The 15143-nt window shown below is 38.9% G+C and overlaps 1 protein-coding gene across 4 annotated transcripts in view; it reads right to left on the minus strand.

Annotated features, from left to right (window-relative positions):
• The window catches only part of AKAP9 (A-kinase anchoring protein 9), a 142514-nt gene that overhangs the window by 104282 nt on the left and 23089 nt on the right, over nt 1-15143 (minus strand). For all 4 annotated transcript variants that reach the window (XM_054991883.1, XM_054991881.1, XM_054991882.1 and 1 more), the window contains exons 4-8: nt 10720-10773; nt 10184-10354; nt 5851-6006; nt 3639-3836; nt 458-2893 (exon numbers count right to left, since the gene is read on the minus strand). In XM_054991883.1, coding sequence (XP_054847858.1) covers nt 458-2893; nt 3639-3836; nt 5851-6006; nt 10184-10354; nt 10720-10773 — 3015 coding nt within the window. The remainder of the gene's footprint in view (nt 1-457; nt 2894-3638; nt 3837-5850; nt 6007-10183; nt 10355-10719; nt 10774-15143) is intronic.

A 15143-nucleotide genomic window follows, 5' to 3' on the forward strand; every position in this document is an offset into this window, starting at 1 on the left:
ATTTTCTCATAGGAAACAATGGCCAAATTGTACCGAATTAAACCAAATTAATTCTGTAAAAAAAATCTTGAATACTGAATCTAGTTCAGAATTCACCGTTTTTGATCCGAAATACCCAGATTCCACTGAATCAGCCAAAATTTGGTATTTCAATCTGAATTCCAACCAAACTGCACACCCCTAAATCAAACCAAACAAAAACAGGCAACTTTAAAATCAGGAGACATACCTCAGTTAATATACATAGCTTCTATTTTCAAATAGTAGATTAAACATACTTGTATATTCTCCATGTTTAGTGAATGTACTTACATGAAACAATACACATAGTAATTGGTCCTTAGTAGTTCAATTCCCATAAGCAAAGTCACATAGTTAGTAAATATTAAATAAGACATATTGCGGTTCACTGTGAAGTGCGCATAACCTCCCCAAAAGCATAAATGAAAATAAATACCTGTTCAGATTTTAGCATATCTAGCTGGTCCTGAAGCTTTTCACTTTGCACAAGGCTCCTTTGTGAAGGGTCTCCTGCTAATCCATCACTCATTTGGTGTAAACTATCAAATAATGACAGTGGCTCTGGATTCAGTTTCTGTTGAATTGCCTCTTCCACTGGAATATGAAGAACTATACTTCTGCTTGATGTCAGGTTTTCTTCTTTTTCTCTTATTGCCTTACCAAGTTCTTTGCATGAGTCAGATATTAAATTGCCAGGTTCAGCAAGTGTGGTAGAGTCCATCTGTGGCCCCCCATTGGCGTATGGCTTATGTTCATAAGTTTTCATATTCTCGCCCTCTCTGTGGCTAAGAATGAATTCCAGTTCTTTACACTTTGTTGAAATGCAATCTTTATCTTGTTTTAGAGATTTAATTTCTTCGCTTAATTGGAAGATTTCACTGTGCTTCCATTTTAATTCTTCAGAAAGTTCTGAAAGCCTCAATGAAAGCTCCAGCTTTTCACGTTGAGTCACCTCAAGCTTTTCCATAAGTTCTGTTGTATCTTTTTCTACAATCTCCTCAATATCAAATGTTTCTGATCTTAAAATTCTCTCTCTCTTACTGTGAAGGACTGAACTTTGGATCTTCTGTTGAACTGGTGCATCTCCTTGTAAGTGCTGGATCTCTTCCGTCAAAGTTTGGAGTCTGGCTTTGTATTCATCCTCGTGCTCATTCTTGCTCTTCTCTAAATCAGAGTTTACCTTTAGCAGAGAATCATATTCTTCCCTGAGTTCCTGATAATTACGTTCAAAGTTTTTCTCAGCAAATGAAAGAGAATTTTTTTGCTTCTCAATCTCTTCTTTGAGTACAATTTGTTGTTTTACAAGTTTCTTATTTTCTGCTATCAGATCTTCTACTCTTTTTTGCAAATCAAAGTCCTGTGAATTGGAACTATCTGTGATTAAACTTTCTTCCATATTCGTAATGGAGTATTTTTTAAACTTCTCATGCAAAGCCTTATTTTCATCCTCAAGAACTATATTTTGTCTTTCAAGTAATCTACATTTTTCTTGAAGATTAGTTTCTCCTTCTGTCATCTGCTTTTCCAATAACTCTATTTTGAGTTGCAATTCCTGAACCTCCTGTTCAAGAATACCTTTTTCTTTTTCTTCTTTTCTGAGAACTTCTATCTCTTTCTGGAGTTCATGGATTTGAAGTGTCATTTCTTCTGATTTAGAATCCACCACAGCCTGCTGCAAATCTTTTAGCCTTGATATTTCTAGCATGAGCTGATTCTGTTTTACAATTAAATCGTCATTTTCAAACTTCATAGCTTCTATCTTTTTAGACATTTCATTCTGTAGCTCATCTAACTGCTGTTTTTGTTGCATACGTAAATTATCTTTAAGATTTTCAATGTTTATTCTGTGTTCCTCCTGTAAATCCTCTCTAAGTTTTGTCAGTTCTTCTTCATGACTAAACAAAAGCTGAGTTCTTAGTCTCTCTAGTTCAGCCTCTTGAGATTCAGCCATCCTGTCCAAAACTGCATCCTTCTCTCTTTCTAGCATTTCAAGTTTTATTTTGTAATTTGTAACTTCTGCCTCATGTTTTAATTCTAATTCTTTCTGGACCTCAGTTGCAGAAGCAAGCTCTGCTTTTAGATCTCCAACAGAGATTAGTAACTCTTCAGATTCGTGTAACTTGTTTTCCTTTTCATTTAAAGTCTGTTGTGTTCTCTGAACCTGTTCCCTTGCGAAGTTCAATTCTTGACAAAGAACTTCAATTTGATTTTGTAGGGAAGACTTTTCTGAGGTTACTACTTCAAGCTGCTGTGATAAATCCTGCCTCATCTTTTCTCTCTGGTAATTAGCATCTTGCAGCATGAGATTCAACTCATTAATTGCAATATTCATTAAATGTATTTGGTCTTCATGAGTATTACTAGAACGTAAATTCAAAGTTCTCTCCAGATCTGTTTTCTGCTGAGCAAGAAGCTTTTCAATCTCTATTGTATGTTCCCTAACTAACTCTTGTTTCATGTGTACTATCTGCTGCCCATGCTCTTCTTCCAATTCTGCCCTGAGATCTGCAAGTCTTTTTTGAGCTTCATATTCCATTCTTTGTATAATGTCCTTCTCAAGCTGACTATCTTTGTGACAACGCTTCTGCATTTCTTCCACAGTTCCCATTAACTGTTTTATTTCATCAGAACACTGTCTTTCTTTTTGTTTTGAACTGGCTAGTTCTACTCTCACATTATGTGCCTCTTTATTTCTTTGTAAAACCTCTTCTTTTAATTCCTCAATAGATTTCTCAGCAGATGACACTTTTCTCTGAAGATTCACTATGTTTTCTTCATCTTCTATTACTTTTGCTTCCAATTTTTTAATAATTGCTTCTTTTTCTTGTATCTTCTTCTTACTAGAGTCTTCTTCAGCTATGTACTTTCTTTCCTGCAATACAAACATATTACAAGGATTTTTAGCATCTCTACATTTGACATCTATTAAAACAAATTTCTACATCCATACAAACAATATAATAGGCTATGATACATTTTCTCCATCATGTGTACAGGGTACTATATGGAGACTCAGAGCATGGATGACAGAATGAGAGACAAATGCACAAAGTTACTCCTGCTGCAAGAAGTGTGCATGGCTTTCAGGGGGAGCCATAGCATAAGGTTACAACTTCATGACTGAATAACTCTAATAAACTCATTTCCCATCTTTTATACAATATTGACATATATAATAACCAAAATAATTCTGACTTTTAAAAGCCCTGTGATACACAACTTTCAGGATTGCCTGAACTGAGGTGGCATTTACATTATCTGAAATTATATACTTATAAATAGATGAGATGCAGGCAACCACATCTGTTACATATGTATAAAACAAGGGGTAGGATGGGTAATTTTTACATCAGAGGAGTCATAATGGAAGTGAACTGAGCAAGGCTGGCTGCTGAATGTAAGTGCTGCCTATCAATTTATTTTCAATATCCAGTATTGTGTGTGTGTAAAAAACATAAAGGTAAATGAAAATCCTTCTCATGAAAGCACCTTCCATCTACATATCACGAAGAATTTCAGTGTTTTGTATGCTATAATAACTAGGCAAACCCACATATGTGATGACAAGAGAGTCTCTCTGTGTGCAACAATAATAAAGTTATTAACAAGAAACATACCATTTCAAAGCCAGCTATTCTCTCCTGCAGAAGGGAAACTTGCATTTCAAAGTCTTCATTCTTCAGTTGATAACTCCTCAACAGTTGCTCTTGTTCTTCAAGCTGCTGTTGATATGCAAGTATCTGTTGTTTGGTCTGCAATAAGTCAGCAGCTGTGCTACTATGACTAGTATTCCGTAGGGTTTCACTTGCCTGCAACTTATGCACAGAACACAACAGATTAAGAATTGCTTGAATGCCAGTAGTCAAATTATAGTGGAGAAAAAACACCACATGGTATTCTCCATTTCTACCCCATAAAGATAACAAGGTACAAATTATGCTAACAACCCCCGCCCCCCAAACACACACACACGCATTCTATGACTTGTTTTTGTGAGGCAATCAAACTCATTGGGGGTGTATGTCAGTCACACAATTTATCTTGAGTAAGAACATACTATTTAGTTTTACACCTCAACTTGCAGGGAAATTTTCTGGCGGGTCATTGCCCAAGAAGGCCACTGGTGTCCAGAAGCAAGAAAAGCAAAGCCTCAGCAACCCTGCCAGGGCTTTCTTTTCAAGCGGGAATGCAGTGGGACGGAGTTCCAGCACCTCTTGAAAATACTGGGCAATAGTGCATGAAAATAATATTATTTCAAAGAATCCTGTATGTTTCTTCCTCTTGAGAGTTCTGCCACCTCTTTTCCCAGAAAAAAAACCCTGAACCCTGCCAATGCCTTAGGGGTCACTTAGTTGGCGTTACTCACCATCTGACCCTTCTCACATTGCTGCCAGTTTGGTGTAGGAAGCAATGGATGAGCTAATGCCCACTGTTGGTGCTGCTGAGCTGAATGGCTTCGTCATCAATGACTTTGAAACACCACAGGGAGTCACTCAGTTTTGCTTATTCTAGGGCCATTTTTACTTCCCACTCCGCTCCTGGATACACATAAGCTTTTAAATGTGAACAGTCTTGTCGTAGCAGTTATCATGTGGTGATGGATAAAATGAATTATTAAACACACCTTTAAAACCTACTCTAGAGTTGGGTTTTAGGCCTTCGGAGACCTGCCTGAAGTTCTAAATTATAGCCTGTTAATATATAACAGGCACTGACCTGGATAGCCCAGACATACTCAATCTCGGAAACTAAGCAAGGTTGGCCTTGGTTAGTAACTGAACGGGAGACTGGGGTCGGTATGCAGAGGCAGGCAATAGCAAAGCACCTCTGTTAGTCTCTTGCTCTGAAAAATCCCAGCAGGGTTTGCCATAAGTCAGCTATGACTTGACAGCACTTTCCACCACCAATATTTGACAATCATGCTAAATAGTCAAGCACTGGCTTCATTCAGAGTACAGCTTATGTTGTAGTGTCATGTTATATATCTCATCAGCCATGAAGTTATATAAAGCAGTGCTATTACTGGAAAATGTTGCCTTTCAGGCAAACTTATTCTCAGTTATTGCTAGAAATGTCATAGAATTTATGTTTATAATTAACAAATGAATTTCCCCAATATTGAACAGATAAAAGAACAGAGAATCACCTACTTATGTAAGTGCTATTTAATAATAAAGTTTGTTAACAGGAAGCATACATTTTCTTTTCCCTAAGAATTTGTAGTTATGAGTGTCTTCACTTTTAAGAAAAGATTCAAAATGAATCTTTTTAAAAGTAACTGCCTAGTCTAAATAAACAAAGTGCAGAGTTAGAAAACAGAATCCTGAAAATATTGCTAAACAGAAATTGCTACAAATAATGAATTTTTTTTCTTTTGAAATGCGTGTGGGTAGGGATGATGGATCACTGGCGGAGAGAAAAGAAATTAATCATGGATTCCTATGTTTCCTCTTTTCCCCTCTTTAAATGACAGTTCTCACCATTGAAATGTTCAATTTCTAATTATTTTCCTCTTTTGTTTTACTTCTATCAAAAAGTTGTATTTCAAGTGCTAGAAAGGGAACCTCTCTTTTTGAAATTAATAAACAGGGCTGAGTTTGGAAACGAAAAGGAGTTTTCATAAGAACAATGATCATAGTTGGTTTCCAGGACAAATACCTTCAACTTAACAGAGACAATGGACAAAATTTCTCTGTCTTCCTAACCAGAGTAATAGGACTTCCTGCTGAAAAACTGGAAAAGGAACCAACAAAGTATATTTTGGCATGACCTTAAGATAATTACATTGATAATGGTATAATAAAAAAAATTGCGATCACACTAACTTACATGTTGAAACTGAATTTGTAGTTTCTGACTCTGTTCAGTCAAGTCCAAAAACTCCCTCATGGTTTCATCTTTCTCTTTCCTTGCTTGCTGAAGATTAGCAGTGAGTTGGGTTATAATGTCATCTCTTTTTTTGATAGCAGCTTCAAATTCCTGTAGCTAGAAGGGTTACGTTACACTGTTAATATTAATCAAAATGAACTATAGAAGGCACACCAGGAGTAGCTATAACTTGATAAAATTATAAAGACAGTCTGTTTCTGCTGTTTCAAAAATTTCAAACATACATGTGAAGCATTTAAAGTACAAAAGTGTACTAAGGATATTGTATCTCACTTAAAAAAAAATCTTAATTACTATGACTAACAGGTAAGAGCCCTGTGACGCAGAGTGGTAAGCTGTAGTACTGCAGCCCAAGCTCTGCTCACAACCTGAGTTCGATCCTGGGTTCAGGTGGCTGGCTCAAGGTTGACTCAGCCTTCCATCTTTCAGAGGTCGGTAAAATGAGTACCCAGTTTCCTGGGGGTAAAGGGGAAGGCAATGGCAAACCACCCCATAAAAAGTCTGCCAAGAAAACGTCGTGATGTGACATCCCCCCCATGGGTCAGTAATGACTCGGTGCTTGCACAGGGAACTACCCTTACCTACCTTTTATGTCTAATAGAAAGCTGACTGTCCTCTATATGGATGATGAGAGCAGCAAGACTAGGGCATGCACAAACAAAATAGGGGGTCACTACTGGAAATAGGCATGAACCGAAATACAAACAAAAGTTTGTGACGAACCAGGTCGGTTCGTGGTTCACAAACCGGCGGATCGTCAGAGCCCATTTCTGACGAACTGCCACGAACTTTAGGCTGGTTCGTTTGGTTCATTTTTTTGGTTTGTCACTGCAGACAGCCTGGCGCCAATCAATCAGTTTCCTAGGCAACAGGGGATGGACTTCCTGCAGACCTGCTGACCTGAAAGTGGCCTTCTGCTGGCCCGGAAATGACCTTCTGCTGACCCGGAAGTGACGATTTGCTGACCTGGATGTGACATTTTCATGAACCAAATGAACCAGTTCATGAACCAGGGGGGAGGTTCGTGAAAGTTCATGGTTCATGGTTCATGACTGCGATGAACCACGAGCCACACGGTTCTTTTTTTCTGGTTCGTGCCCATCTCTAGTCACTACCTCTTTAGGAAGTTCTCCAGGTTTGTAGTAAGATATGGCTTTAATTAACTAAAAGAAAAGCCCAGCAAAAAAAGCCCTAAAAGGGAAGAAGGTTTGGGGAAATTTCAAATTTTCTGTCTTGCAATTGCTCTCAGGTCCTGAAATTATTCTGTACTAACACTTGACCTATTTTTTTAAAACATGTATTCTTAAGAGATGTGGATATTTTTGTACTTTTAAAACTTTTCAAAGAAGAACCACATGGGTCAAAAATTCATGTTTACTAAAACATAAGTCACCCATCATAACTATGTTTTCTTTTGGTACCAGCAGCATACTGGTCTTTGATTATATCTAATAGGGAGCAGCTCCACTTAGGTTCACCATACCCTTGAAAGAACCTAATATTTATTGAAAACTGTTAATATTTTCTAACATTAGAAAACACAGTTTAACAAAGATACTTGAAATATTATATTGAAAATATTTCAGGTAAGAGTAGACTATATTAAATAAGAAATCAAAACAAAAGTTCTATTTTGAGGGATGGAAGGCCTGGAAATGCAAATTTCATTTAGAAGTACTACTTCCCTTGCCCACAAACCATATATGTCTTTGAGTTTGGAAGAAAGGTGGTGACTCCTTACCACCTCCTCAGAGCCTGGAGGCTGTGTTGCATTTGAGGGGTACAATGGGCAGGACTAAACCAGAAAAAGCAGACCCCATATTTTGCTCTGCCAAATTCTGGGCCTCAAGGAGGCCAAGACAGTGAGAAATAATAATGAGAAAGTAGGGGAGTGCAGACTGTGTTTGTGTGTGTTTGTGTGTGTGAAACAAGGTTAGAGAAGGGTTTGGAACTTTTCAGCCTAATCTTCTTTCTTTCTGATCAAACTTAATGGATCATTAGCTTGTATACAAAGTGATGAATGCCTTATTTAAACAGCAAGTCACTCCTAGTCCAGAAGTAGTGTAAGAAAGTGAAAAGGTTTGTATAAATTAAATTTCCACGGCTCGTACATTGATATTTTTAAGTTAAAAAACTAACACAAAAACTTCCAGCTACATTAAAACAAACATAATGTGAAATTACTAAGCATCACTGCAGTATACTTAAATGCCATATTTCTAACTGTTATGTTAAACAGTTATGTATTTCTGATCTCTGTACATATTCTCAGGTATATTCAGCTACATATTTTGATAAATTATTATTATTATTTTGATAAACTTTCCCCTTTAATGTTACAAAAAGCACAAGATGGGATGCTAAATGGACAAAAACAGACAATATCTCTGAAAATCTAGACATGACCAGGGTATATGAGAAAAGTAAATTTGTTTATTCTAGAAAGTATTCTTTCATGATAGCATAGCCAATTCAAAGACCTTTGAACTCTTGCTTTAACATTAAAAGGGGTTTTAAAAAACTAACACAATTTGTTTCAACATACTGCTTTTCTCTCACACTGAAAAATGAGCATACTAGAAGCTATAATGGTAAGATTATAGACAAAATTCAAGAAGATACAGGTACTAGGCTATGCAGTATATATGATATATCCAATTAACATAGTGATCAATTCACATTTAAATTATGGCTTTTCCCACATACTCAAAAGCATTCTTAGAGAAAAGATTTATGTCTGTAAATATATTCTTTTTAGAGATCTCCTAAAATATAAAATTGCAGAACCAAACTTTTAATGTAAATTATTACCAAAACAACTCTGCCTTTATAAGAGCAATATACAGTACAAAGGAATGTACTTAAAACTTGATGAAGCACTTCTGTACTACTCATAAAAAGTAAGAAATTGGACAACACAGGTACTCCTAAAAAAATCAGTATCTTCCTACAAAATGCTCAAATATACTGTTCACATAGTCATCTCCCGTGATACCAATAGATGCGTCATAAAATGCACACAACGAAACTTTTCCATATGGTAAGTTTGGGAGGCACATCATGTTATATCTTTCACTCACTGGTACATTCCACAGAGTGTGGCAAAATGGCAATGCTGCTGCAGAAACAGCAGCAAGCAGGGCAAAAGCAGGTGGGGACAGCCTCTGCATAACTTAGTGCCTATAATACCTGTTGCTGGTGCTGCCCTAAAACTGCCACTCCCCACTACTTGCAATTTTTTGAGATGGCACAATCAACAAATCAACAACCAATCAACCCCCCCCCCCACACACACACACACTTACTGGCAGCCCCTCTTTCCTGCATCACAGCTGAGCCAAGGGGACACTACAGCTCAGCTGGGGGAAAAACCCATGGGGAAGGGAGAGTAACTGCCATTGTAAAGCTAAGCTATGACTCCCCCTTCCTGGACTGGCTGCAGGCAGAGCTTTCACAAAGAGACTCTGTTGGCAGCCACTCTGCTGCCATCGTGTCATTTCCCCTTTTAAACTGGAGCAAAGGAAACTGTTCCTTGGTTCCAGCTCAAAGGAAAAAACCCTGGAAGCACCACAAGACATATTTAGAAAAGACCGTGATGTCATGTAGAAGCTCCCCCTAAAGCAGGGGTTGGAGGATCTGCTGGCCACATGGGGCAAAATCCCCATGTGGAAGTCACTACTCTCACACACACCACTTCAATACTTCTATACAGATATAGCTCTCATTCAGTAGAGTGGAGAACCGTCAATTTATCAGCCTTACTGAAACCATGTCGGTGCTGCTTTCTCAGAGCAGAGTGAACTGTCAGTCCTCAAGGCTTCTATTTTCTATTGAAGCAACTTTTATTAGTTACCTTGAATTAAATGGAGAAATTCATAAATCAGGCAGACATATTCTTAAGACTAGGAACTCAATTCTGTCAGTAGCTCGACTGAGAAAACAAGCTGGCAATAAGTTTTACCCTGTCATGGTGTGCATAACAGAAAAGAAACAGTCTATATTCCAAAATAACCATGAGTCTCCTATGCAGAGTATGTGTTACTATTCCCACCGCTACTATTGCCAAAGGAAGAAATCAAACACTGAACTGAAAAAGATGAAAGAGGTAGACAAATGAGATTTTTCTGAAAAGCAAAAACAATACCAATGACAAAGTCATTAATGAAAATTTTTCTCCCGCATACTCAAAATAATCTTTAACCATGCCAGGCATTAATGAAGGATGGTATGCATTACCATGAAGCATGCAGAAAGCAACATAAGGTATTTATACCTGTTGCAATCCTTCTGTACCATATGCTGCCCTCATTTCTTCTAGCTCTCGGTTTAGCTCTTCAATCTCTTGTTGTTTTCCAGTCAATTCATTCTCCATCATCTCCAGTCGGGTCAGTGAATGCTGCCTCCCAAGCTCAGAATAATTCTCTCCAAATCCAAATTCTTCTTCCTAAACCAATCCAAGTTCCTTAACAGTCCACCACTTTATATTGCTTGTTCAAGAGGAGGATACGTAAAACCATTTCAGTTTTGTTATGAGATAAACCTTTAGTACATTGCTATGGAAACCTGCTTTGTTAGTATAATTTGCTCGTCAAAAGCAGTAACAACACAGCACTAGTGCATGTCGCAATTTTAAACTGAATTTTGTCTCCAAAATATTATACAAGAAGCGGCAGCATACATGAGACTGTGTATGCTGGTAAACTTATATGGCATGCAAGAAAAAAGGAACTGTTAGTACTTCTTATATTCTCCAATACAAGTAATTTAGTGTTAGTATTCAATGCCATAATTTAATGTTCAATACGATACCCTGATAACGTCTGTGGGTACCTCCGTTCTTGTCAAAAAACTGCAACCATTTACCTGTATAAAAATAATTGCTAGATGCATTACAACTTGCTTTCTAGTTTTTGTCTAAATGCATTTTAAATTTTTGCTTGATTTATGCAGAATCGCAGTACTATTGGTCAACAGCTCTTTGGGCAGTAAATAACGAATGTTGCCATATTTTCCAGAGAGCACCAAACACCAAAAGCCAAAGCCATGAAAAAGATTTTGGATAAGCAACCTGTATAATTATGATATATTCATATTCTTTGATTAGGTTTCCAGAGCAATATACCATGTAGAATCTTTGCATTTACAAGGTGACATCATAACTAGATAAACCTACATACTAATGACCTCAAACATAGTGGCTAAGTGGTTTCACTGCGAATCAGCACTCTACTGGTTAGAATTCCACTGCTGCCATGAGCTTAGTAGATTGCCTTGGGTAAGCCACTCTTCTCTGTCCCAGCTCCCCAACATTAACTTGTTCATTGCTCTGGGTGGGGCACTAATCTGTCTAGAAGAGGGGTATATAAGTGCAGTTGTTATTATTGTTATTATTGTTGTTGTTATTAATTCTCAACATGACCGAATATTTGGATACCTAAATCCAGAGACTACAGCTGTGAACAAGACAGATCTTTCTACAACCTGAGAAAAGCCCCAGGTTTGCAGAAAAACCTGAAATCTTTTTTTTAAAGCCACTGAGAGGTTAAAACCCCTCCCCAACCAGCAAATAATAGAAGTAATGCCTGTAGCTTTAACAAACAAATGATCTCTGTGGCTGCTCCTAGGCAACCACAATAGTATTACTAGTTGAAGTCTTGGTTTTTGTCAGTAAAAGGCAGGGGGAGGGGCAGTTTTGGCCTTTGAGGGAGGAACTCACTGTGGCCAGGATTGGCAGAAACAACCAGGCAACTTAAAAACATGAGAGCTCTGTGACTTACCTAGGCTTCCTACTATTTAACAGCAGCCACCACACATAAGCCAGTGTAGTGTAGTGGTTAGAGTATCAGCCAAGGAACTGGGGAATCCTAGTTTGAATCCCCACTCTGCCAAGGAAGCATGCTGAGAGACCTCAGGCCAAACACACACTCAGCCTAACCTACCTCACAGGGTTGTTGTAAAGATCAGAAAATGATGTACAAATTGGATACACAATTTACTTTGGATACACAAATTAATGTGGAGACAGGCAGGATATAAATGTAGTAAATATAGCTGAAGATGGGGACAGAAAAATATAGACTGTAGATGGAGGTTGGTGAGTGGGAAAGAGCAAAAGAAACAGGGAAAAGTGATGATATAGTGGTTGCCAGTTAGAGGGAAAGAGGAAATAGTGTGAGGAAGGAGATACAAGGGGAAATGTGGTGCCCCTTCAAGTTGGCTGTTGTGGGTTTTCCGGGCTGTATTGCCGTGGTCTTGGCATTGTAGTTCCTGACGTTTCGCCAGCAGCTGTGGCTGGCATCTTCAGAGGTGTAGCACCAAAAGACAGAGATCTCTCAGTGTCACAGTGTGGAAAAGATGTAGGTCATTTGTATCTACTCAGGAGGGGTGGGGTTGAGCTGAGTCATCCTGTAGGAGTTTCCCAGGGTGTGGAATGCTAATGGCGGGAGGCTTCACTGTATCCTGAGGAGGTTCTTTTGCATATGGATTGGTACTTGATGTGCTAATCTTCTCTGCAGGGCTATTGTCGGGGATAGAATGTTTTGTTAGCCTGGTGTTTTTCAGAACTGGAAACCATGCTCTGTTCATTCTTAAGGTTTCTTCTTTCCTGTTGAAGTTTTGCTTATGCTTGTGAATTTCAATGGCTTCCCTGTGCAGTCTGACAAAGTAGTTGGAAGTGTTGTCCAGTATTTTGGTGTCCTGGAATAAGATACTGTGCCCTGTTTGAGTTAGGATATGTTCAGCCACTGCTGATTTTTCAGGTTGTCCAAGTCTGCAGTGTCTTTCATGTTCTTTTATTCTTGTCTGGATGCTACGCTTTGTGGTCCTGATGTAAACTTGTCCACAGCTGCAGGGTATACGGTATACTCCTGCAGACGTGAGGGGGTCTCTACTGTCTTTTGCTGATCGTAGCATCTGTTGTATTTTTCGGGTGGGTCTGAATACTGCTTGAAGGTTATGCTTTTTCATAAGCTTTCCCATCTGATCAGTAATTCCTTTGATATATGGCAAAAACACTTTTCCTGTAGGAGACTGTTTTTCCTTGGTTGTTTGATTCATCCTGGGTTTGATTGCTCTTCGGATTTCATTTCTGGAGTAGCCATTTGCCTGAAGTACGTGGTTTAGATGATTAATTTCCTCATTGAGAAAGTGCGGCTCACATATCTGTCTTGCACGATCCACTAATGTTTTCATTATGCCTCTTTTCTGTCGGGGGTGGTGATTGGAGTTTTTGTGTAAGTACCGATCAGTGTGAGTTGGTTTCCTGTAGACCTTGTGACCTAACTGAAAGTTTGCTTTGCGGATGACCAAGGTATCCAGGAATGGGAGTTTTCCCTCGATTTCTTTCTCCATGGTGAATTGTATGTTCAGGTGGATGTTGTTGAGATGATTCAAAAACCCCATCAATTCTTCCTCCCCATGGCTCCAAATGATAAATGTATCATCCACAAACCGGAACCATACACTAGGTTTGTGGGGTGCTGATTCTAGAGCTGTTTTTTCAAAATGTTCCATGTAGAAGTTTGCTATAACTGGGCTGAGTGGGCTCCCCATGGCCACCCCATCCATCTGTTCATAGAATTCGTTGTCCCATTGGAAGTAACTGGTTGTCAGACAATGGTGGAATAAGGCTGTTACATCCTCTGGGAAAATCTGATTAATAAGTGCAATAGTGTCTCCAATCACCACCCCCGACAGAAAAGAGGCATAATGAAAACATTAGTGGATCGTGCAAGACAGATATGTGAGCCGCACTTTCTCAATGAGGAAATTAATCATCTAAACCACGTACTTCAGGCAAATGGCTACTCCAGAAATGAAATCCGAAGAGCAATCAAACCCAGGATGAATCAAACAACCAAGGAAAAACAGTCTCCTACAGGAAAAGTGTTTTTGCCATATATCAAAGGAATTACTGATCAGATGGGAAAGCTTATGAAAAAGCATAACCTTCAAGCAGTATTCAGACCCACCCGAAAAATACAACAGATGCTACGATCAGCAAAAGACAGTAGAGACCCCCTCACGTCTGCAGGAGTATACCGTATACCCTGCAGCTGTGGACAAGTTTACATCGGGACCACAAAGCGTAGCATCCAGACAAGAATAAAAGAACATGAAAGACACTGCAGACTTGGACAACCTGAAAAATCAGCAGTGGCTGAACATATCCTAACTCAAACAGGGCACAGTATCTTATTCCAGGACACCAAAATACTGGACAACACTTCCAACTACTTTGTCAGACTGCACAGGGAAGCCATTGAAATTCACAAGCATAAGCAAAACTTCAACAGGAAAGAAGAAACCTTAAGAATGAACAGAGCATGGTTTCCAGTTCTGAAAAACACCAGGCTAACAAAACATTCTATCCCCGACAATAGCCCTGCAGAGAAGATTAGCACATCAAGTACCAATCCATATGCAAAAGAACCTCCTCAGGATACAGTGAAGCCTCCCGCCATTAGCATTCCACACCCTGGGAAACTCCTACAGGATGACTCAGCTCAACCCCACCCCTCCTGAGTAGATACAAATGACCTACATCTTTTCCACACTGTGACACTGAGAGATCTCTGTCTTTTGGTGCTACACCTCTGAAGATGCCAGCCACAGCTGCTGGCGAAACGTCAGGAACTACAATGCCAAGACCACGGCAATACAGCCCGGAAAACCCACAACAGCCATCGTTCTCCGGCCGTGAAAGCCTTCGACAATACCCCTTCAAGTTCTTGAGGGTTCTCCAGTACATAGCTGGGTCTAGCCTTTTTTCCAGGGAGAGGCTGCCAGGAGAGGGAACAAGGGAAAACTGAAGACTGGGATAGGGAGAATAAAGGTAGATTGGCTGGCAAGAAGGAAGAAGAGGTGTCAGGGAAAGGATATGGGGGTTTTCAGGAAGGGAAAGAAAAAAGTAGAGGAAGAAAAAATGAAATCTCCAACTCCGCAAGTCTTTGCTAATCCACCACTTGTCAATAAGTATTGTCCAAAGATAATTTCAGTATAGGGCAGCAGAAGATGATCAAAGATGGTCCACTAAATCTATCTACTAAAAAACAGACATTTTAGCAGCAAAAAAGTTCAGTACAAGTTGTTATTGCATTATTGGCACATCTGCGCTGATTAGTGCTAAGAATAATAATACTACAGCTTTCATAATTATCAAAGTGAAGGTGATCACGATATTACCTAAACAAACTAGGATTAAAAGCCCACGAAAGACAATACAAGTCTGAACA

This window comes from Eublepharis macularius, chromosome 11, assembly GCF_028583425.1.
Source record: "Eublepharis macularius isolate TG4126 chromosome 11, MPM_Emac_v1.0, whole genome shotgun sequence".
Classification (NCBI taxonomy): domain Eukaryota; kingdom Metazoa; phylum Chordata; class Lepidosauria; order Squamata; family Eublepharidae; genus Eublepharis; species Eublepharis macularius.